General features: G+C 43.0%; 1 protein-coding gene and 2 non-coding genes across 5 annotated transcripts in view; all 3 read right to left on the reverse strand.

The window, feature by feature from the left end:
* ATG16L1 (autophagy related 16 like 1) overlaps window positions 1-22,093 on the reverse strand; it is a 71,651-nt gene that overhangs the window by 17,550 nt on the left and 32,008 nt on the right. For all 3 annotated transcript variants that reach the window (XM_085634683.1, XM_085634682.1, XM_085634681.1), the window contains 5 exons: window positions 18,706-18,808; window positions 17,484-17,589; window positions 14,860-14,930; window positions 11,715-11,786; window positions 11,080-11,200 (listed from right to left, as the gene is read on the reverse strand). In XM_085634683.1, coding sequence (XP_085490809.1) covers window positions 11,080-11,200; window positions 11,715-11,786; window positions 14,860-14,930; window positions 17,484-17,589; window positions 18,706-18,808 — 473 coding nt within the window. The remainder of the gene's footprint in view (window positions 1-11,079; window positions 11,201-11,714; window positions 11,787-14,859; window positions 14,931-17,483; window positions 17,590-18,705; window positions 18,809-22,093) is intronic.
* Window positions 11,370-11,634, reverse strand: LOC146785545 (small Cajal body-specific RNA 6). Its single transcript, XR_014971461.1, has one exon.
* LOC146785546 (small Cajal body-specific RNA 6) lies at window positions 18,361-18,625 on the reverse strand. Its single transcript, XR_014971460.1, has one exon.

Raw genomic sequence — 22,093 nt, forward strand, 5'->3', positions numbered from 1 at the left:
GTCAGAAACCTCAATGACCATGGACTCCAAGCTATCAAGGGATGCTTAAGTGGACACACTAGCAAGATCAAGCTTTGTTACTATAAAAACGGACATCTTCCCCGATCTGGGATTGCCACACAAGGTTCAGGCTATCATCCTTCTTGTTCTGTCCAAACTCGATAACGACAAAAGCCTCTACCACGGATCACCTTTAACAACTATGAAAAGACTACAAAAAAGATTCAGGACTCTGCTGCCAGACTACTTTTACATATAAAGCCAAATGACCACATCTCCCCTGCCTTGAAAGCCCTGCATTGGTTACCAGTTGCCAGAAGATCCATGTTCAAGCTGCTTTGCATCACCCAACCACATGTAACAGGACCCCTCTTCATCAGGAATAAAATCCCCAAACACATTCAACAAAGGAACCCCCGCTGTAGAATGGCAGATCGCCTCAAAATCCCAACATACTAGAAAAAAAAAAAAACAACCATCCTCTGTTCAAGCAGCAAAACTATGGAACTCTTTAACCCCCAACTTAAGACCCAAAGATAACCACCATATTTTCAGAAGACTTCAAGAATCTGCTCTTACCTACATAACCATCATAGACAAACAAAAATATACAGCATATCACTCTTATAAGCATTTAGACTAAATTTATGTGCCTATATATGTGTGTTGCTTAAATAAACTGGTATACTGTTTTCTAAAAATATAGCTATTAGTTTGTATTGCTTCACTATTGAGATACAAAATAATAATAATTTAAAGTACAACAACACTTGGAAGCCAGAGTTTTATTAAATTAATCTTATAAAAATCTTTATTAAATGAAATTAATCTTTATTAAATGAATATATATATATATATTCACTGGAAAAGAAAAAAAAAAAACAGGTTTATGGGGCATTATAGTTAGTTGGACATTTCACTCGTACAAAACCATAGAAATTCCCCCGTTATAGTTAGTTCAGCTAACTAACTCACGCGCCCGCAATGCACTGCTGACGTCACATATTACATCACTCATGACATTGTCAGTGACATCACTGATGACATCATCCTTGTGATAGAGTGGCAGACCTCCTCTCACCCTAATATAACATTTGATACACACACTCAAAAATAAAAACTAACATTTTCAAAACAATGGACATACCAATACCCGTTACAACACACCTATTCATTAATTCCAAGATATACACACACATCCACTCATTCACCAACAGTCCCTATAAAGTCACTCATACATGCACTCACTCACCATATGTACTCATACACCTATACAGCTGGTTACACACCGCCACTCATCGATAGTTAGTCACACATGCAAACAAAGTATCAAACATCCATTTACTTGCATATACAGTTATACACACACACACACTACCACACATACTTCTACAGAAACTTACATACACATACACTTACTGTTAAACAATCATTTATAGAAACACCTACTTATTTGTACAGGAACTCTTCCAATCTCTCACTCTCACATATATACACCAATACTCACATATACTAGTTTAAAACATATGTAGTTACTCATAAAGACACTATTGAGACAGTCATTCACTCACTAACACACCCATACACACACATCCACCTATACAGTCCTGCACACATGCCGTCTTCAACACATAGTGAGTCACTCATTCAAGCATCTATGCACTAAGTAATACCACCCACCGAACAATAGACACTCAGACACTCATACTGATACTCAAAACACCAACTAATAACCCATATAGACACTCGTGTAGCTACTCACCAACCCATGCAGCCACTTATACACGAAGTGAGAGACTGATAGATATTTACATATTTAAACATTACTCACTAACCCATGTATTCATTAAGATACACTTAGTCAGTTATACAATCAATTTTACAAAAAAAAAAAAAGAAAATCTATTCAGACACTTGTATACCCATCTATTCTTCCATCGACCTTGAGATATACATATAAAACATTGAATTTTCAGAAAAAACACACATTCACTGGATGATGGCATTTGAGATGTCATCAGTGAGGTCATGAGTGATGTCACAGGCCATTTCTATGGTTTTTTACGAGTGAAATGTTCAACTATAACACCCCTGAAACCTATGGTTTTTTCAGTGAATTTCTAAGGTTTTTTAAATGCTAGTTTCTAACTATAACGTGCCTGAAACCTATGTTTTTTTCAGTGAATATATGAATATACATGTGAAAATGTCTCGGTCCGCCTGTTTGCCTTGGTGGCACAGAAAAAAATGGGTGGAACTGACGTAAGCACGCCGACGAGGTCCTCTTATGGCTCCGATGACATCATACGGTGTCATGGGCGGAGCCATGCTATTAGGACGTCCTCATCTACGTGGGAGAGCTAGAAAAAGAATTTGCGTGGAATGCTGGTGCAGGGGATATTCACCAAAGTGTTCATGCTAGTTCTTTGGGAGCAACTGTATGTTGCCACTCCAGAAACCGAAACCAGTGATCAGAGGGCAGAGGCCCTGCAGATGGCACACGAGGTGGGGTGCCCAGTCGTGTGCACTGGCGGGGCAGCGAAGTGACAAGCACCACAACCCACAAAAAAGGTAACAAGGGCACTGAATAACACAGGATCTTCTCTTTGTATCTGGCAGGAACAACAAAGTTAAAATGCCCTAGTACCAAAATGTAGAATTAGTGCTAAAACGGTCTTCAAGAGAACCTGCGATGCCGCTTCTGCCACCCGTACCCTGGAGGCGGCACATGGGTGACGCGGTACGGTCAAACTGCGGTGGGACACACACTCGTTGACCTCTCAAGGCACTGCTCCACACTTCAGGGAGGACGCTTTCCATTAGCTAGGTTTTCTAGTGACGTGTCTCGCCGGCCCCGTCCAACAACAGAACTCCTTTAGATCCAAACAGACTCTTCCACTTTCTCACCGGAAGTGAAACCAGGCCACGTGGACACTTTCACAATACAACAGCTGGGAATGCACTTTTCGGTTAAAAAAAAAAACAAAACAAGAATTAAAAAAAAAAAAAAAAAAAACATTCCTTCCTCCTAATTAATCAAATAAACATCTCACTGAAGACCAGGGGCCAGCTTCGATCGGTAAACAGCCGTTACGAATTTTTTTACTTCGCGATACCATTACAACGCATGCATTACCACATGCGTTGTACATCGCGAAGTCATTACTACACTTTTTTTTTAGAACGCATGGTCATTTACCACGCATGCCTTTACAACAAATTTGGTTGTAAGGCTATGTATGGTAAATGACCATGCGTTCTAAAAACATGTAGACGATCTACGTTGTTGTAAGGAAACAGGCTGTTCCGTTTCCTCACAACTACATGCACCGCCCCCCAGACGACGTGAAGCAGGAACCACGAGGAGCGAGCGGTAAGGGGGATTGGGCATGGGGTGGTTCCCCCCCCCCCCTAGGTTTTAGGGTAGTGCAGTGGTGTTTGGGTAGTGCAGGGGGTCGTGCTGGGAGTAGTGTTTAGGGTAGTGCAGTGGTGTTTGGGTAGTGTAGGGAGTTGTGCTGGGGCAGTGTTTTAGGGTAGTGCAGTGGTGCTTGTGTAGTATAGGGGGTCGTGGTTTAGGGTAGTGCAGTGGTGTTTATGTAGTGTAGGGGGTCGTGGTTTAGGGTCGTGCAGTGGTGTTTGTGTAGTGTAGGGGGGGTTGTGCTGGGGTAGTGTTTTAGGGTTTACGGTAGTGCAGTTGTGTTTAGGTAGTGAAGAGGGGTCGTGCTGGGGTTAGTGTTTTAGGGTAGTTCAGTGGTGTTTGTGTAGTGTGTCTTGTAGGGTATCGTGCTGGGGGTAGTGTTTTAGGGTTTAGGGTAGTGCAGTGGTGTTTGGGTAGTGGAGGGGTTAGTGTTTTAGGATAGTGCACCCACCAGCCACAATATCCGTGGACTCTTTAGAATGCTCCGCCAATTGAATAATTTGGGTCAAGGGCCCTACCACGTCCCAAGACCTATCAATTCCTTTCTTGGGATCACTCATACTTGGAGAAAAAGGTACATTGTGTCTCAATTTCAGGCGTGTGTGCCACCTTCCCCTTCAGTGAGGGCCTGGGGCATTCTCCCCTCATCCTATTCCTGACCTCCCTTTCAAGGGGTTGATGGATTTTCCCCACCATATACTCTGCCACTTTGGTGTCAGGGATCCACTCCGCCGACCTAGGATGGTAAATTTGGGTAGGCTCGAACATGTCCGAGTTGACCCCGTCCCCAACCCGGGACTGAGAGGAGTGAGACTCTGAATGCCAGGGAAGCCCTGAGTCCTTAGCCTCACCGGAGGAGAAATCGTCCTTCGATACATCCCTCTCCCTCTAAGGGAAACCAGTCGTCGGGGTCTACAATAGTGGCGACAGCGTTGCAATTTTCTTCGGACACCTCCTCCTCCCGGCAGGGTGCATGCTTTAGCGTTCGTGCATTCTTGAGGAAGGTCTCCGTAGGTTTATCAAATCCTTCCAAGTGCCCTGCGTTATGCTTAACAGCCCTTTTATTCCCCATCTGGGAGCTACTGGGACCCGCCACCACCAGATCTGGGTCACTGAACACCCCAGGGATGCTTTTTGCCAGCTTATCAACCTGATCCCTAAGAGGAGCCAGCGCCCTAGAAACAGCCAGAGAGGGCTTGGTCCACTGCTGGAGGGAGAAGTTGGGGGGGGCATTCCTCCTCCACTTCCTGGTAGGAGGAGTAAAAATGGTCTTCTGGAGAAGACATGATAGCAGAGGGTGTGAGCACAGAACAAATGCCCTTAAAATCCTTAAGGCAGCCTCCTCGCTGGTGCTCCAACAGCTGGGCTTTCCCCGAAGCTGTTATAAGAATAGACTGAGGCGCAATACCAATTATGACCATCAGGTGGCGCTGGCCACTAACGTGGCCATGTGGGGAAATCACTGCGTCGCAGTGTCAAAATTAGGCGAGGGTTGGTCGGGAATCAAGCGGACACCAAAGGAGTGACTGGATTCCCAAACGCGCGTAAAGACCAGCGGGAGCGCTCGACGGAGCTGCCTCGCTCAGACAATAAGCGCCTGACAGGATCTCACTGCGCGCACAGCGGGAGAAACTGCGAGGGGGAGAACGCTCTCGGGCAAGAGCCTGCTGCGCAGGGCATATGAAACAATACCAAGGAAATAATGCCATTAACGTGCACAAGAAACCGCTATAAAAACAGCAACGTCAGATTAAGCCAAGAATGTAAGGAATGCACTTAAATGACGAGAAGTGAAGAACAAGGAAGCGGAAGGTACGTCACAATATTATATACGATGGGCTGTGATAGGATTGGACTATAGTCGCCTTGGAGACTACCCCCCTAATGGTTCATGGGTTGTGTAGTCTTTTGTTTAATGATTGTTGTGTTACGTTTTCTTTGAACTGCTATGCAAATAAAGTGAGGAAAGATATGCATTATCCTCGCCTGTGTCCTGCCATAGAAGTCATTAAACTTCATTCGATCTGATTTAGAAACAGATCATAAAAGTGTACATAAAAAACAGTAAAGCCTCTTTCCTAATATAATACAATACAGTGAGAATTAATTAAAACCGGTAGGTAAAAACGGGTGTTACAAAGCCCGGTTCAGAGCAACCTCAGGTTAACAGAATCGTAAAGTTCAATGTTTCGCAAGATCAATCTCATGTACTTCGTGCAAAAACATGCAATAAGGGGTCCAAGTAAGATGTAACACTCCAATACCTGACCAGTCTGCACTACATAAAACTGCAGAAAAAATAAAAATAAACAAAGTGTTTTGCACACTTCTGTCATTGGGCTATATGTGGGCTACATCTGGGTGATATTTGTACTACATTCTTTTTCTCTGGTGGCCATCTTGGGAGATTTATTTGTTTTGAAGTTTCCTAATCTCCTCATTTACTGCAGTCTCAGTAGGAAATGCTTTCAGTTTTTTACTTTGATTCCATCAATAAGGCATTCAGATGTGTCACACATTTGCCATAAACTCTGAATGTTAGCACTCTAGTTGCTCATTAGATCACTGTAGTAAAGCTACTGCTCACCAGTGAGTTAACTGGAAGTTTACTGCTGGTATTGAAAGTGATCGTTTCAGTCTGCATCTGAGAAATTTCTAATGAAATGGAAGATTTGAGACCTCACTTAAAACATGCCTTAAATTTTTTCTGCAGCACTAACCATAATTTCTATGGCAAAATGAACCCCCTCCTCATGTTGTTCCTTTTTAAATTAAATGTTTTAAGTGTTACCAGTTTATTCCAATCACGATGGCTTCAGGTGTGCAAAAATGTTGTCATAAGTAAGACTTACCGATCTAGTTGTTCTTTAGAACACTCTGGGAAGCTGCAGTAGAACACAAAGGAATCAACTGACAGTCTCTGCACTTGTTGGATGTACATGATTTACTGAGAATGACAGACTTCATTCTCACATGACTGACAAAGATAATGTGAATTTACAGAAAATATGCTCTCATTTTAGCTTCAGTTTTCTCTCAACCAGGATTCATGATATCCCAGCAGAAGGTTTTTCACATGGTAAAATCACCTTAGAACACACCACAATTCCTGAAATTAGTATGGTACCATCAACAAATGAATTCTAATGTAACTAAAGTCTGTTATCACCCTTTATAGTTCTCCTTTTGGTAACCCTCAAAATCTTCGATTCACTACAATGCATTTCAATGGGGTACTATCATGTATATTGGTCCCAAGATGGCTGCCAGCAATTCCAGGATGAAGTGCTGACAGCCAATCATATCTCATGATGAGATGTGTCGTTGGGCTCCGCCCAGATATTGAAACTTTCTTTTTCCAATTTCTCATGAACTACTTAAGGGATTTACACCATTTAACAAAAAGGGATCTTTCTGAACCAAGGGCTACCTTTTCAAAATTCCGTTCAGCAGTTCGGGCTGTAGCCGTGTCTAAAGTTTCCTATGGGAATGAACAGAGAAAACACGTTTTGCGACCCCCATTTTTTCCTTAGCTCCCGCTTACCGAATCACCCCAAAACTTTTAAGATAGGAGCCGACCGGAGTGCCCCACGAGTTTTGAAAATTTCGCGAAGATTCGTTAACCGACGCCAAAGTTATTGGGAAAAGAATGTTACGATTTTCATATGGATAATATGTCCCAACTATAACTACCTACTGGCGACCGCCAGTAGGAGATATATATATTTTCACTGAAAAAACCATAGGTTTCACACATGTTATAGTTAGCTGGACATTTCACTCGTACAAGACCATTGAAATTCCCCGTTATAGTTAGTTCAGCTAACTATAACTCGCGTGACCGCAATCCACTGCTGATGACGTCACATATTACATCATTCATGACATGGTCAGTGACATCACTGATGACATCTCCAATGTCTATAACTATAACGGGGGAATTTCAATGGTTTTGTACGAGTGAAAAGTCCAGCTAACTAGAACGCCCCTGAAACCTATGGTTTTTTCAGTGAATTTCTAAGGTTTTTTAAATGCTAATTTCTAACTATGTGACGTCATCAGCAGTGGATTGCGGTCGCGCGAGTTATAGTTAGCTGAACTAACTATAACGGGGGAATTTCAATGGTTTTGTACGAGGGAAATGTTCAGCTAACTATAACATGTGTGAAACCTATGGTTTTTTCAGTGAATTTGCAAGGTTTTTAAAATGCTAATTCCCAAGTGTGAAACCTATATCTTCCATAAACTTATAAACAGTTAAAAAAAAAAAAAAATGTTTCACCGTGCGCGCACCGTGTGCGCATGCGTGCGTGCATCGTGCGTGCTCCGTACGCGCACGGCAAGTCATGTGATTACGAAACAACACTTTTCATTGGTTCATAGTAGTTTCAGTTCCAGAATCTTCCAACACCACACCCACTCCCCTCATTACTACTTCTTATTTCCTGGGAGAAGGAGCTGTTTCCCTGCACCTGAAAATGGCAGAACACGAGACTTCAAGCAGTGAGGAGACCTTTGTGCCAGGAAGGCAGAGAAAACAAAAGGACTCATTTATTTGGCAATTTTTTTCTTTTCCAGAGGGCCAGAAAAAGGTGAATGCTCCTAAAGTCACCTGCAATGTTTGTGGAGTGGTCTTATCTAGAGGAGACCCAAAAAAAAAAAAAAAAAAAAAAAAAACAATACTCCTTTAGTATTTACTCCATGATGAGGCACTTTAAAGCAATGCATCCTGTGGCTTATGCTCGGGAATCTACTCGAGCTGCAAGAGCCAACCCTCCAGCAGCTCAGCCGAGCACTTCATCTGCAGCCGCAGCTTCACCTGGTTCCATCCCTCTGGATATGCACCCTCTGTTCAAGAAGGTGCATATACGGTGCAATGAGTGCAATGCTGTTCTCTGTATTGGTGAGAGCAGCATTAACCTAATAGAGAACAAGATACAGCAGCACACATGCTCCACAGTCTAATTTTTTTCCTTTTGTTCCTGGTGAAGTTTCCTTTTTTTTGCTGCATTTTTTTTTTGCTGCTCGACAAAAAAGTTCTTTTCAGAACTCACTTCACCAAGAAGAGCTATATTCCTAACATACTGTGTAATTTTTTTACTTGTTAATTAAAATTGTTAGTTTTTTGCCACCGTGCTCGCACGGTGCGCGCATTCCTCGATTTTTCCAAAAAGAATCGCAGCGTGTGCGCACGCCGCGATTTTTTGGAAAAAAAGTAAGTTTTTTTCACCCTTTGGGGTCCTTCAGGGACCCCCTGACAAAGGCTAGGGGTCAGGAACTCTCTACCCTGCCCCCTTTTAACGTTCTCCACCTTTTTTATCACTGCGACACAGAAAATGGCGTCCGACACTTCCTGATTTCGACCGATTCGAACGTTGACTGACATCTAACAACCAATCAGAATTACGTGCGCGTACGGTGCGCGCACATAGATATTTATGTACTTTTAACTGCAATTCTCTCAGGAACTACTGAACAGATTGACACCATATATCCAAAAGGCACATGCCTGACCTTAGGACTACCTCTCTGCCAAATTTCAAGTAATTCTGTTCAGCCGTTCGGGCTGTACCTTCGACTAAAGGTCCTATGGGAAAATGCATGGGGAAAACGCGTTTTGGGACCCCCCTTTTTTCTCGGCCCCCGCTTGACGAATCACCCCGAGACTTTCAGGGTAGGAGCTGAACGGAGCGCCCCATTAGTTTTGAAAATTTCGCGAGGATTCGTCAGCCGGCGCCAAAGTTATTCAAAATAGAATTTTCAGAACACCCTCCATTTAATATTTGTCTGTGCTTATTACAATTCATTACGCAGGAAATTAATTATTCCTATACTCAGAGGCTGTAACTTTGAACAAGTTAGCCCAGCGCTGGCATATCTGCTAATGCTAGCGTCACCTGTGGTGTGTTTTGGGGTAGCAAGTTTTCTAACAGGAGTAATCAGGCATAGGAATAGGTTACCATTGAACCACACTGTAGACTCTGTTTTAAATCATGCTATTTAGTTGTTGATTTTTAACGATCTCCTCATATGACATTGGATAAGAACAAGATGGGCTACATTTTCTCATTTATTAATTCCCAGGACTAATTATTTTGGGTTGGAGTGCTGTATTTTTATTCCCCCCCCGCCATGGATTGTTGGGGTGTTTATTTAGTCGCATGAAGTTTTTGTGCAATCTAGCGAAATGTATTTCAATTCATTGTTGATAATGACTGAACAGAGGAAGATTGCATGAAGTGTAATAACTGTTTTTAATGTCTTTTGTTAAAACTTGTTGATGTCTGTCACTCCGTTATAAGTAGGGGGAAAATCGAATGAGTCAACATTCAGGGACCTAATGCATGTCGTTTTGAATGGTTTTGTACTTTGATGGTTTTAATAAACCGAATAAAGTTGACTTTGACCATGCACTACCCTTTCTCACCCTATACAGCCCTCTATTTATCCTCTATCTCAACTCTCTGGCTAATTTCAAACCTTATTCTACTACTCTTTGCAAAGCACTACCCCATTTCTCACCCTAAACCTCTATCAATATATCCTCCACTCGCTCATTCATCCTAAACCACAAACCACTATGGCCCCCAAAATTAGCCTTTCTAGATTTTTCCCTCCTCTACCCCTGCTAGCATCATCTCATACCTCTTGAACTATTCAGATCTCCCAAACAAGCCTTTCTAAACCCATACATCCAACTCTTCCCCCTCCCTTTCTCATCCCCAAACCGGTCCCTACGAATTAAAATACAATTCTAGCCCCTTCCCTCTTCTATCCCTCCACTATTCCCTCTCAATCCCATAAACAGAACATGTCCAACACTCAAATTAATTTCGTATTTCCATATACAAACTCCCCTCCACCTCCCCTTTACTCGTCCCAAACCCCCTAAAGCTATAAACACCCCAAAAAAATAAATAAAATCTAAACCCTTCTCTATCCAAATAACGAACATATCAACAACTCAAATGCCTTTCCTATTTCACTATACTAACTCACCACTTATCCTTTATTGGTTCTGGAGTAGTGTGCTACATGCCGAAAGAGAGCTTCAACACCTCAGGAGTAGCAGGCGCTATATAAATCCAAACCTTTTCCCCTCTTCTATCCCTCCACTATGCTTCTCAATCCAAATAACTGACTAACATATCCACCACTCAAATTACTTTTATGGTTCACTAGATTAACTCACCACTAATCCTTTATGGGTTCCGGAGGGCAGTGCTACTCGCTAAAAAACTGCTTTGACGCCTCATCGGGGGTAGATAGCGAGATATAAATGAAATTACAATACAATGACATTTTGGCTGGAGTTCACTAATGAAAAAGTATAATTACAAAACCAGAGGGTAGAGAAGGGAGACCAGTTAATGGTTTTACAAGTTACGAGGTGACAGAAGTCTGGTCTGGTGAATAACACAATTCGCTAGACAAAAAAAAAGAGATCTGATTTGGCTCATTGCTAAAAAAGTATAACAAAAAATAAAATAAAAAAAAAACCAATAAGTTTAAAGTTCAAATACCAGATGTAGAGGCCGCAGCAAAATCCAATTACTCAAACATTTACATGAAACTGTAAAAGGATGCGATTTTGCAATTTGAATGCAATTGAGAATTAGAAGCCTTAAAAAAAAAAGGGGATTCAGATGGGGAGCACTCACACACTTTGCTCCGTAGGTCCCACAGCTTGAGTGTTCGATCATGACTTCCAGACACAATATGAGTGTTGTCCAAAAGGAATTTGGCAGACAAAACTTTTCCACTGTGGCCAGTCAGGGTGTGCTACAGGAGGGTGGAAAGGGACAAGTTATATGTTTTAAAGTGACATGATGTCAAACATACAAGTACATGTGCAGCACTGCATCTCATGAACCTGAAACTATGCACTCCATCAGAATCTGCACATTACAGAATCTAAAATGATACTATTTGGTAGAAACTAAGCCTAAAAGGTCTCAGATTGAAAACTTCTGATCATGCACCATTTAGTAAAGCCTCTCCCAAATCTCCTTCTGTGTGTACTCTGTTGGACACTGAATCAAGAACTCGTCACACCAAACTTTGGGAATAACGAGCTAAACGCATCACCATGTGTCAGCAGCCCCTTCACTGAATCACAGCACACCTGGAGCTTGATCATAGAAGAGAGGGGTTTGCTGGGAGAGTACGGGACAGGCTCTACTGGTGGTCAGACCTTTTACAGCTCATCATGGACCACACAAGGAGGAGAAAAAAAACTTCTACATTGAGAGGTGACAACAGGTTTAAATGGCATTTTAAAAACGGAAGAACTTACCCGGAGTCGAAGATCCTCCACAGTCCAAATTCTGCTTGCAAAATCATTAGATGCCGCAAGGAGATGATGTCCCTAAATAGGCAAGAACAGAATTGAATAAATTAAAAAAAGTTTATGTTCAATAATCTGGACAGTCCACTCACTGTACATCACAGCAAATCAAACTTGATTGCGTAAGCTCATGTGTGAGGTGTTTGGGGGACAAACCACAGTGTACACTTGATAAGCTTGCCCATCATGGCTAGAACTAGATGCCTTTTAACACACAAACCTTATTTCTGCCCTCTCCAAAGAGGGAAAAAATATAGTGTTAGAATATCAAGCACAACAAAATCATTACCAAAACATATATCGTGAGGGTTAAAGTATGTGAGGGTATATAGGCAAGTAAAGATGTGTTAAACTCACATCTACTTATCTTAGAGACAGCTTTTCAGGGTATTGCAAATGTGGAGTCAATTATAGCCATTATTTACTTACCCACAAATAAGTAACTTTACAGTGTTTTCCCAAATTGATATTCAGATACGAAATTTTGGTAAAATGAGATTTAAAACACTATAAATCGTACACCTTTTCTGCAACTAAAAATCAAACAGCACTCCTCTGCTACAACTAAAAGGTAACTACTTGAACTGGATTGCACAACCAAATTTCAGTCAAGCCATACAAAAAACATTCAACTAACAAGAATGTGGGAAGCTGGGTGTCTTTGGCACTACCCCCTCCACCCCCCAACTGTTTGCCTGGCTTGTGATGCAACTTGGACTGTAGAGTAAAGGGTCACTACCAATCAGGCTCCCAGTACCATTGTTTTGTCCCTAAAACTGTACCACAATTGGTCCTTCAGGCCCCTATAAGTCCATAGTAAATGTTATCTATGGCATTGGGACTGAAGGTTCACTAGGGACCCCTCACCTAGGCCATGCCGACTGCCACTGCAGAATGCATGCCCTGGTGCAGACTAAGTCGACTTGGCACACTGCCTGTGTGCCATGCCAACTACCATTGCCTAAGACGCAGGCAAGTCACCCTTCTAGCAGGCCTTACAGCCCTAAGGCATGACGCACTATACTACTGGGAAGAGCATATCTGCATGAGCAAATGTGCCCTAACAAAATCTAAGTACATTCTTATACACTGTAAGTGCCAGGTAAGCCATAGAGAGTACATGGGCCGGAAACTGGACAACTCAAGTTCCCCGGCACCATGTTGGATCTTCTGTATCCAAGTGTGTTTGGTACAAAATCACTCCTTTCAATGAACCCACACGGATGCCAATGTGGGATTTATTGTACCATGTACCCAGAAGGCACCTCAGAGGCGCCACCTGAAAACCTACCAACCCTGAAGTGGTCACAGACTAGCCCCAGCTCTATGGGACCAGAAACAAAGCACATCCTGGGCCCCCAGGATGGGCACAGTGCTTGAGTGGGAAGCTTCAAAGGCCTGCCACCTTTGTGATGGGAACCCCAGATTTCGCTGCTAGCAGATGGCATCCCCCGGTTTAGACCCCCCCACTCTGGGTGGGGAAAGTCTGTTGGAAAATTTGGAAAAGAATAGGTGTGCTCTCCTGTGACAACTCCACCCCTAAGGTGTAGGAGGCGAGGCAAATCACCTTTCAGTCCCCACCCACTTGAAGATGGCGGGACTCCTCCAATCAGGGCTAGGAGTATACCCACCTACCTCTGGAGGGTGGCGTAATTGAGGGTGTATACACTTCAGGTAAAGTGCCCTAGTATTTAGGTGGCTCCCCCAGACCCTGAAACTAGTTCCTGCTGGCAAAGACGGAGAAGATGTCGTGGAGAGAAGACGGTCGACACTCGCGGACTTGGCCTCAATCCTACCGGCCTGTCTGCAGTCCTCGAAGATCCTGCCCAGAAACGACACCTGTTCTGCAGTCAGCAACCTCCACAACTCCTGAGAGGACTGCCTGCCTTTGTAGACGACCATAACTCCAGAGAACAGCGGCTCTATACACAAGAAAGCACCTCCAAGGAATCTGGTGCACCCCAGATCTGTGATCCCACTCTGCACCAGACTCCTCCAGCCTGTGCCCAGGTGGTCTACCGATCCAGAAATGGATCCCCAGCAATCCCCAGTCCAAGTCCGGCATTGGCTGAACCCACCTGGACTCCCAGACAACACCTGCAGTGTGAATTTGAAGGCTTCTCACAGACAAAAACCGGCATTGGTAAGAGAAACCAGATGTCAAAAGGAAACCCCTACACCCGAAGCCCCTGGGCCTTGAGGAGCTCGACTGTGTCCCTACGACCTACAGCATCCCGATTTACCTCTGCTGTCGCAGGATTCCTTCATGCAGCCTCCAGTTTGTCGCCTACAGCCGGTTTTAAAAACTTTGTAGCATGACTCCCTGCAACAGATTTACTTACCTGCTAGCAGTGTCTCTTCAAGCACCACCAGTCTCAATTGGGTAAGATTTGGCATGATCTTCAAATTGGACCTCTACACCCAGCCACCTTTGTGCCACTGGTGGAGCAGGGTCTGTGCTTACCTGAACTCAGCCCTCTGCTGGCCCTGCAACCTGAAGACTGGATTTGTAAGTTGGTTACTTACCTGTAAAATCGCATTATTTTCCTCAATAGCTTAACATTACAAAGACTGAATATTGCTCAGTGTCCACTTTTAAAAATGAAAAGAATTTCCATTTAAAAACATACTTGCCTTTTTACAAAGATCTTGGTCTTGGTCTTAAAATAAATCCTGAGCAAGGCTTATTTAATAACATTGGTGTGGATCTCCGTTTTGAGTTGTATCATTTATTGGTGAAGGAGTGTACAACAAATGTCTTGCACTCCATGTTAAGCTTAAGGCTGCTTGCCCACACTACCACAAATAGAGCACTTTGGGTTTGCATTGATCCCTGTACACTTCTGGGGGAATCTTTGGACTCTGTGCATGATACAACCACTTAATGGTATATCATATACAGTCTGCTTCCTACACCTGTCCTGGTCTGTTCATTGCCAGTTGGATTTGTGTGTAGCGTCGAGGTAGGATAGAGAGGATGGAAAAGAACAGGGCTTGAACAAAGGAGGGAACAAGTACAGCAATGAAACAGAAACATTGTGCAAATCAACATACAGAACTGTCAAACCAGGACCATGCAGATAACAACACATACCGAACTATCGAACTCTATGCTTGTGATGCCAGCGTTGCTGCCAGTAAGGGCACCTCTCATTTCACATTTGTCTGCGGAGAAAGAAAGGTAAGAGTTAGGCAAGGGATAAATTCTAACGAAAGTACAAACATTGGTTTTAACTATATGTACTAGCTAAAGATACAACCAGCTTTCTCTCAACTGAGGCATTGATAACTGGAACATTTAAATGCACACTCAAACTTGTATTCAGGATATTTGTGACAACCGCCCATGGTTACCAGTTTGCCTTTTTGCTTAAGTGCCTCCAGAGGCCTTTTCTAAGTGAACTTTTTCATAATGTTAGCTGTATTTATATATCGCACGTCTAGCAACTGAGCGGAACTGTAGCTTGGTTTGGAGGTCTTTTAGTCCCTTTTCATACTTTGAATGCTAGTTTGATTAGTTTTGGTTAATGCAACAAAAGTGTGCCATATGCAAAGAAGGTTCTTTTCATGGATTTGGGTACTAAAGGACTTTCAAAGCTGAACAAACCTTTGCCCCAGTGAAACCAAAGGAATGGCAAGCTGACATAACTAGCCATTTATATAGTTTCAGCAGAATGTTGCATGGGTGAAGATTTCAGAAGTATACCTGCTTATTACTCAATTAAAACAGTTCAAGTGACAATAGCCAGGCCTACTTTTTTGTTTTTTTAAGGTGCAAAGGCTACTTTAAGCTCCGTTGTAGTGGATGACAAAAAGGCAAACTAGCTGGTGTCTTAACAAGAAAGTGGACAAGAGACATGGGTGATGAGGCTGGTAAATTGTGAGTGTGGTTAAGAAGGATTTTGTTCTGTGGAGTGAGGGCAGAGTGGTGAGGCCGTTCAAGTAGAATTTTAAGTTAAGATCAATACTCCAAACATTGAGAATGTGTTAGCAGGTAAAGACAGAATGACCATGAACGGCTGTTGGTGAATTTTGACATTTCGGGAGGAAGGAACATGGAATACAGTCTCAGTGGAAACAAACAGGATTGCAGGTAGTACAAGATGTAGTGGACTGGAAGAGGCAAAACAAATATTGGTTAAGGTGAATTTTGCATCGAGTGTGTATGGGAGGGTTGCAAGAACGCCGAGGGGGTGGGGGTGTGCAGGTGTATTTAATAGGCCACTAGCTCTACATTTTTCTGCAAGTGCTGTGTACATCCTATGGTAGGAAGGTGCTTTCAGAGATACACGCCCGCTGGTCACTGGTCCAGCCATTAGAAGCAGGGACAATGATCAGCAAGTTGGTAAATGCATTCAAACACCTTCCTGCAGAAGCTATATGTTCAGTAAAGATTCAAACAGAAAACCACAAAAAGGGCTGGCCTTTCTACTGCTGAATTATGCAAAATATAAATTTTACGAGGAGGAACATAGCTGAGGAGCCTAAACAATCCCTATCATTGAGTTCTTAAGAAAAACACCCTTACAAAGACAAGACAAAATAGGCATGACTATGCCAGAGCATTTGGGAGTTAAATGTTTCACATTAAAAGTTAAGTAAACCAAAGACTACAGGGCTTGAAAAATCATTCAATTCTTACTAGACCTGCAGGTCTAGTAACCTAAAAAAGTTTACTCTACCTGCCTGAAATGCACTTGACCTCAGTTTCTGGAAGGGTAGCAAATGTGACAAGTTAACAAGATTAAGGCATTTTTATGGCTCATTTGCTTTGTGAGCAATAAAAATGCCTTTAAATCTTGCTTTCTTGTCACATATCCTCTGCTTTCGGAGACAGAGGTCAAAAGTCAGTTCGTCTTCCTACTCGCCAGAAAGGGAGAGTAAGACCTAAAAATAGCTGGACCGAATTGAATCTGCCTCGCAAATGAGAGCGGATTTTTCGAGCCCTGGAGTAGCAATGTAAACTTTTGGGTGCATGCTATTGGCAAAACACTCAAAGATGTTAAACCAATCCAAGTACATGTTATGTCATTTTGACACCTTGAGGAGCTGTTCCAGAAAAACTGTCGCTGCCACATCTATTGCTTTTGTGGGCAATGTATAACAGGTCAACCACCTATACAACATTCTACTTGAGGGAGTATCAGAACAACCAGGCATGGGTTCCACGGTACACTTAAACCACAATAAAATTATATTTCGTGTTGCCAACAAAGGTGCAAAGCGAAACACAAACTGAACAACCAAATGGCCCTCCACTTCTCCAGGAGGTACTTAATACTCTTGAGGTATTCAGAACTTCAGTGAGACTGAAGATACATCCAACATCCAGATATTTTAAATTAGGCAAACAAGGGACTGCAACGCAAAGAAGTGGCTATATAGCTGAACTATCACACAACCAGGTTAATAAAATTCATGAATGTCCCCAACGACTGAAGAGCAAATGATGCTGCCTCTTAAAGGCACAGAAGTAACAACCCCCATCACTCCCCCCCCCCCCTTTGTAAAGAAGATCAAAGTAACCCAGATGCACAAAACAAGGCAAAATCCAACCAAATGCATTTAAAGCTACATTTGACTATACCAGCCAGATTATCAACACCAGTTCCTCTGACACAGTAAACAGGTCCCAGTGACCTCAAATCTCCTACGATCAAATCGTCAAAGTAACTCAAAACCCCATTTCCAAGATGCGTCTCCTGAGCAGCTGCTTACCTCGAACCACTTCCCAGAGTTTCACCCTCCGATCCATCCCTCCCGTGGCAAGTAGTCGGGAGCTAGGGCTGAAACGAACAGCATTCACCTCTCCATCATGAGCATCCTACAGAAAAAGCACACTTTTATCTGCATCATCTGAAAAAGTGCATCATACACTACCAAAGTAGCAGCATGCCGCAAAGACAGGCTTTCACAATGAAACTGGCAAGGAGCTTGTAAATGTATACTATACTGAAGATATATGGGTATGCTACAAGACGCACATCAAAACGCAAGGAAACAGTGTGGCTAAGAAAAAAAATATATAAAATGGCCGATTTAGCTCACTGGAAAACAAAGTTACATAGCGCTATCCTTAAGTAGAATAGCTCAGACTTTTGCTGAATGGTAGACCAATCTACTGAAGATAAACTGACATGAAATGAGCAGTGTTTGGATTGTAACCAAGAATGCCCATTATTTGCTTAGGCTTGTGCTCAACAAAGCAATGGCTGGAAGCAGAATAAATGGGACCCTATTTTCAGGTTCAAATACTCAACCCGGATTTCATCACCAAGGTAATCACTAGTGAGTGGGTACCTGAACCTTTGAGAATCTCATGCTGCATAAAAATCAGAACTGGATGACAAGTACAGAAACAAAAAAAGAACTGTTAACTTTTGCATTCAAACTGAAAAGCTCCTAAAATCTATATGCACAAATATGGTAGTCCCACTTGACAGAAAGGGGCCAGTTTTTAAAAACCCAAACAAAATGCTTCTTTGGCAAAAACATTTAAATACCCAGCAGAGTACTTCACAATAGACCGCTGCAACTCAAACCCACAGGTTTGCAAAACACTGCCTCCCTCCACACAAGGTTCTCCTGTAACTGAGGTCTCAGATGTACAATTAGTGATCATGTCCAGCCGATCCGCACCCACCACAATCTCCTTATACACAGGCATTGTTGGATGCAAGTTCAGAGTCTTAGCACCTCGCACACTTCAGAGGATAAGACCTGAAAGCATCGCTGGTTTTCAGCAACCTTTGCACCCAAGCACAACAAAGCTATTTATGATGGGATAAAAGTATAGCTGCTGGGAGCATGACAGAGCGGAACCCACTGGCAGTCAGCCCTTTTACTGCTCATCACAGACCTTCACTAAATTCAGGAGAATGATTTGAAACCCACATATTTGCACGAAAACTTTGATCAAGAAAGAAAATGTAATACTTACAAAGACAAAAAGGGCTGTGTTTGGCAGGCGCACCTCTCTGATGGTCCCAGTTGGGCTGTCTGCACACTCAGTCTGCAAAGGGTAGGAAGATGAGGAACGTCGCCTGAGGATTTAAAAAAGGTACATCAAATGGGTGAGGGCGGCAAGGTGCAAGGTAGAAGCATCAGACTTCTTAATATCATCGAACAGTCGAGACAATTTTATAGGGTACACACAACCGCTTCTGGCCAAAACTGACAAGATGGAAGTACCAGTGTGAAGCACATACCATCTGAAATAATTCTACTGTGCAAGACTTAATCTGATTAAAGACCTCCACCCAATTATTCCCCCCCCCCCCCCCCCCCAACAAATGGCATGCAACCATTCCCAACAGAGTACCCTTTGATATGGGCCACAGAATCAGTAAAATATCTAAATATAGGGCTCAGTAGAGACCAGGAGGAGCTTTGGAGAGCCATTTACGGCTGCATGGTCGACTGGCTAGATAGAATACCGATTTGGTCCAAATCTTGTGCCACTAATTTGGACGGGTAAGCAACGACGGCCTCATACAAGCTATTAATACTCCCTCTCACACAGGGCAGGCTGGAAGCACCAGATATGCAGCAATATCAATCCTTGCATTACTAGATATACCTGGCACCATTCCAACCTGATGTGGCAATAGAGGCATCCCCATGGCCTTTAAGAACTGCACTTTATTTACCCTACAGGCCTTCCAGGATGGGGATCGATACAGTTGACTGTGTCAGATGGACATGGGGGATCTGGTTATCCCTACTTTTTGCTGGTGTTCTACTGTTTTCTGACTAGTCTGACTGGGATCCTGCTAATCAGGACCACAGTCACTGTGCTTCCTCCCTAAATTGGCTATGGTGAGTATCTTGGTACATTCCCAATGGGCTGCTGGTGTACCCTAGTAAGTCCTTAGTATGTGGTACTAAGATACCTAAGACCTAGGTACACCAGCGGTTCCCTCCCCCCCACCCCCCCCAGTGTCCTTATATCTACCGTCACTGCACTTTAAACCTATAAGTCACCCCTCTAGCATGCCTTTCAGTCCTAAAGACGGGGTGCACCGTTCAGAGTGTGAGGGTGACCCTGCATGAGCAGACCACCCCAACAAACCCCAGCGTCCATTCTCCAGGCTTTGTGAGTGAATCAGCCTTTACGATATAGAGAGGCCATGCGTCATTACGCGATGACCATCTCTAAACTGGCTGCAACGAACATGGCCATGTTTGGTATCAATATCCCAGGTGGAGCGATCTCACGCTCCTTATCAGACGCACAGCTCCGCTCCATCGCACAAAAGGTAACTTTGTTAATCCATTTTTCTTTTTTTTATTGCAATTTAAATTCAGTACTTGATGCAATTCAAGTCTATGTTGACAATCATATGTAGAACGGAAAATGTATTCCCAACTTTTCAAATGTTACAGTTTGCCATATAGGCCTTTCTTCCTGCAGCACAACGGGTACATTTAAAACATCCTTAATTCAATGCATTTCGGACGTATTTTAGCCCTTCCTCAGGGATTAACTGCAACATTTTTAAAAAACAACGTTGCATCATGAAGGCCAATGCCTCAATTTAACATACATCCAAATGGTTACACATGTGTTACCTCAAGTCCCTATTTAACCTTCTCCCTCTAATTACCTATCACTACATCAGAAGCAAAGAACTTTTCCCGCCCAGCGGCCCACTCTTGCAGATAAAACCGCCACTGAATTATTACCATCATTCTACAAACTCTGTCAAATGCTTTCTCCTTGCTTATATTAGCCAATCTTCACACCACGTCTTTCTTTCTTTCCCCAAGAACAAAAACCACCTACTCTCTGCCTCTTACTACTTTCACAAAGTCAATCTTTACTCCACCCCCTTCTTCCTCCAATCATTTGACGTCCCGTTTCTTTCGGACTACGCATCCCAGAATGCCGCCCCACGCCTTGCTAGTACCTTCGATATTCCTGTACTCATTGTGCTTCTGAGCATAAACATTGACGTATCTAATATCCCGCCCTCCCTCAGTTGTTACACTCACATTAAATGTGACACTCAACACATTGTGTGATAACGTAACTACATCACAGAAAATACATTGCAAAGTTCACAAACGTACGTCTTTTATAAAAAAAAAAAACGATCTTCAAAACAGAGGTCCTTGTGTCATACATAGGGATATCGAAGGTACTAGCAAGGCTTGGGGAGGCATTCTGGGATGCGTAGTCCGAAAGAAACAGGACGTCAAATGATTGGAGGAAGAAGGGGGTGGAGTAAAGATTGACTTAGTGAAAGAAGTGGAGGCAGAGAGTAGGTGGTTTTCGTTCTGGTGGAAGGAAAGAAAGAAATGTGGTGTGAAGATTGGCTAATACAAGTAAGGAGAAAGCATTTGACAGTTTGTAGAATGATGGTAATAATTTAGTGGCGGTTTTATCTGGAAGAGTGGGCCGCTGGGCGCGAAAAGTTCTTTGCTTCTGATGTAGTGATACGTAAATAGAGGGAGAACGTTAAATAGGGGCTTGAAGTAACATGTAACCATTTGGATGCATGTTGAATTGAGGCATTGGCATTCGCGACGCAACGTTGTGTTTTTAATTTTTTTTGCAGTTAATCCCTGAGGAAGGGCTAAGATCCGCCCGAAATGCATTGGATTAAGGATTTTTTAAATGTACCCGTCGTGCTGCATGAAGAAAGGCCTATATGGCAAACTGCAACATTTGAAAAGTTGGGAATACATTTTCCGTTGTACATATGATTGTCAACAGACTTGAATTGCATCAAGTACTGAATTTAAATTGCAATAAAAAATAAACAAAATGGATAAACAAAGTTTCCTTTTGTGCGAAGGAGCGGAGCTGTGCGCGGTTGGTTGAATGGATGGACTGTCGTCTTCAGTGTCATGGTAGCTCGTGCTGAGCTACCGACTCTGTGACACAGACTCGTTCCAACCGACTCTTTCCATCCTCCTGTGGCAAGACTTCAACCGCAACATACCCATTGAGTGGCAGCAAGTACACTGTTGTGCATCCTCTTGCACATGACTGCTGCAAGGTTCCTAGACACTTCTGGGGCGGTTCCTTGGGTCCCCAACTCTTCTACATCTCCTGGGTCCAGTTTCGACTTAGGTCGTGGTTCCCATGACACCATTTTGACAGGTTATGGTCTCATTATGGGAAACACTGTGTATTGGTATTACTTGCTGTTCTGTGTCCAAAGTATTGTGTGCATTGTGATTGTATTTCCGGGTAGGAGATATCGTAACTGGTTGGGCGATTGTAATAAATATCTATTTTTATAAATACACTATGTGGTTCTTTTTTCATTTAGCATGTATTGAAGGATTAGACACTGGTAAACTGAGCGGCTTTGCACTGC

The sequence above is a fragment of the Triturus cristatus genome, chromosome 11 (assembly GCF_964204655.1).
Source record: "Triturus cristatus chromosome 11, aTriCri1.1, whole genome shotgun sequence".
In the NCBI taxonomy this organism is placed as follows: domain Eukaryota; kingdom Metazoa; phylum Chordata; class Amphibia; order Caudata; family Salamandridae; genus Triturus; species Triturus cristatus.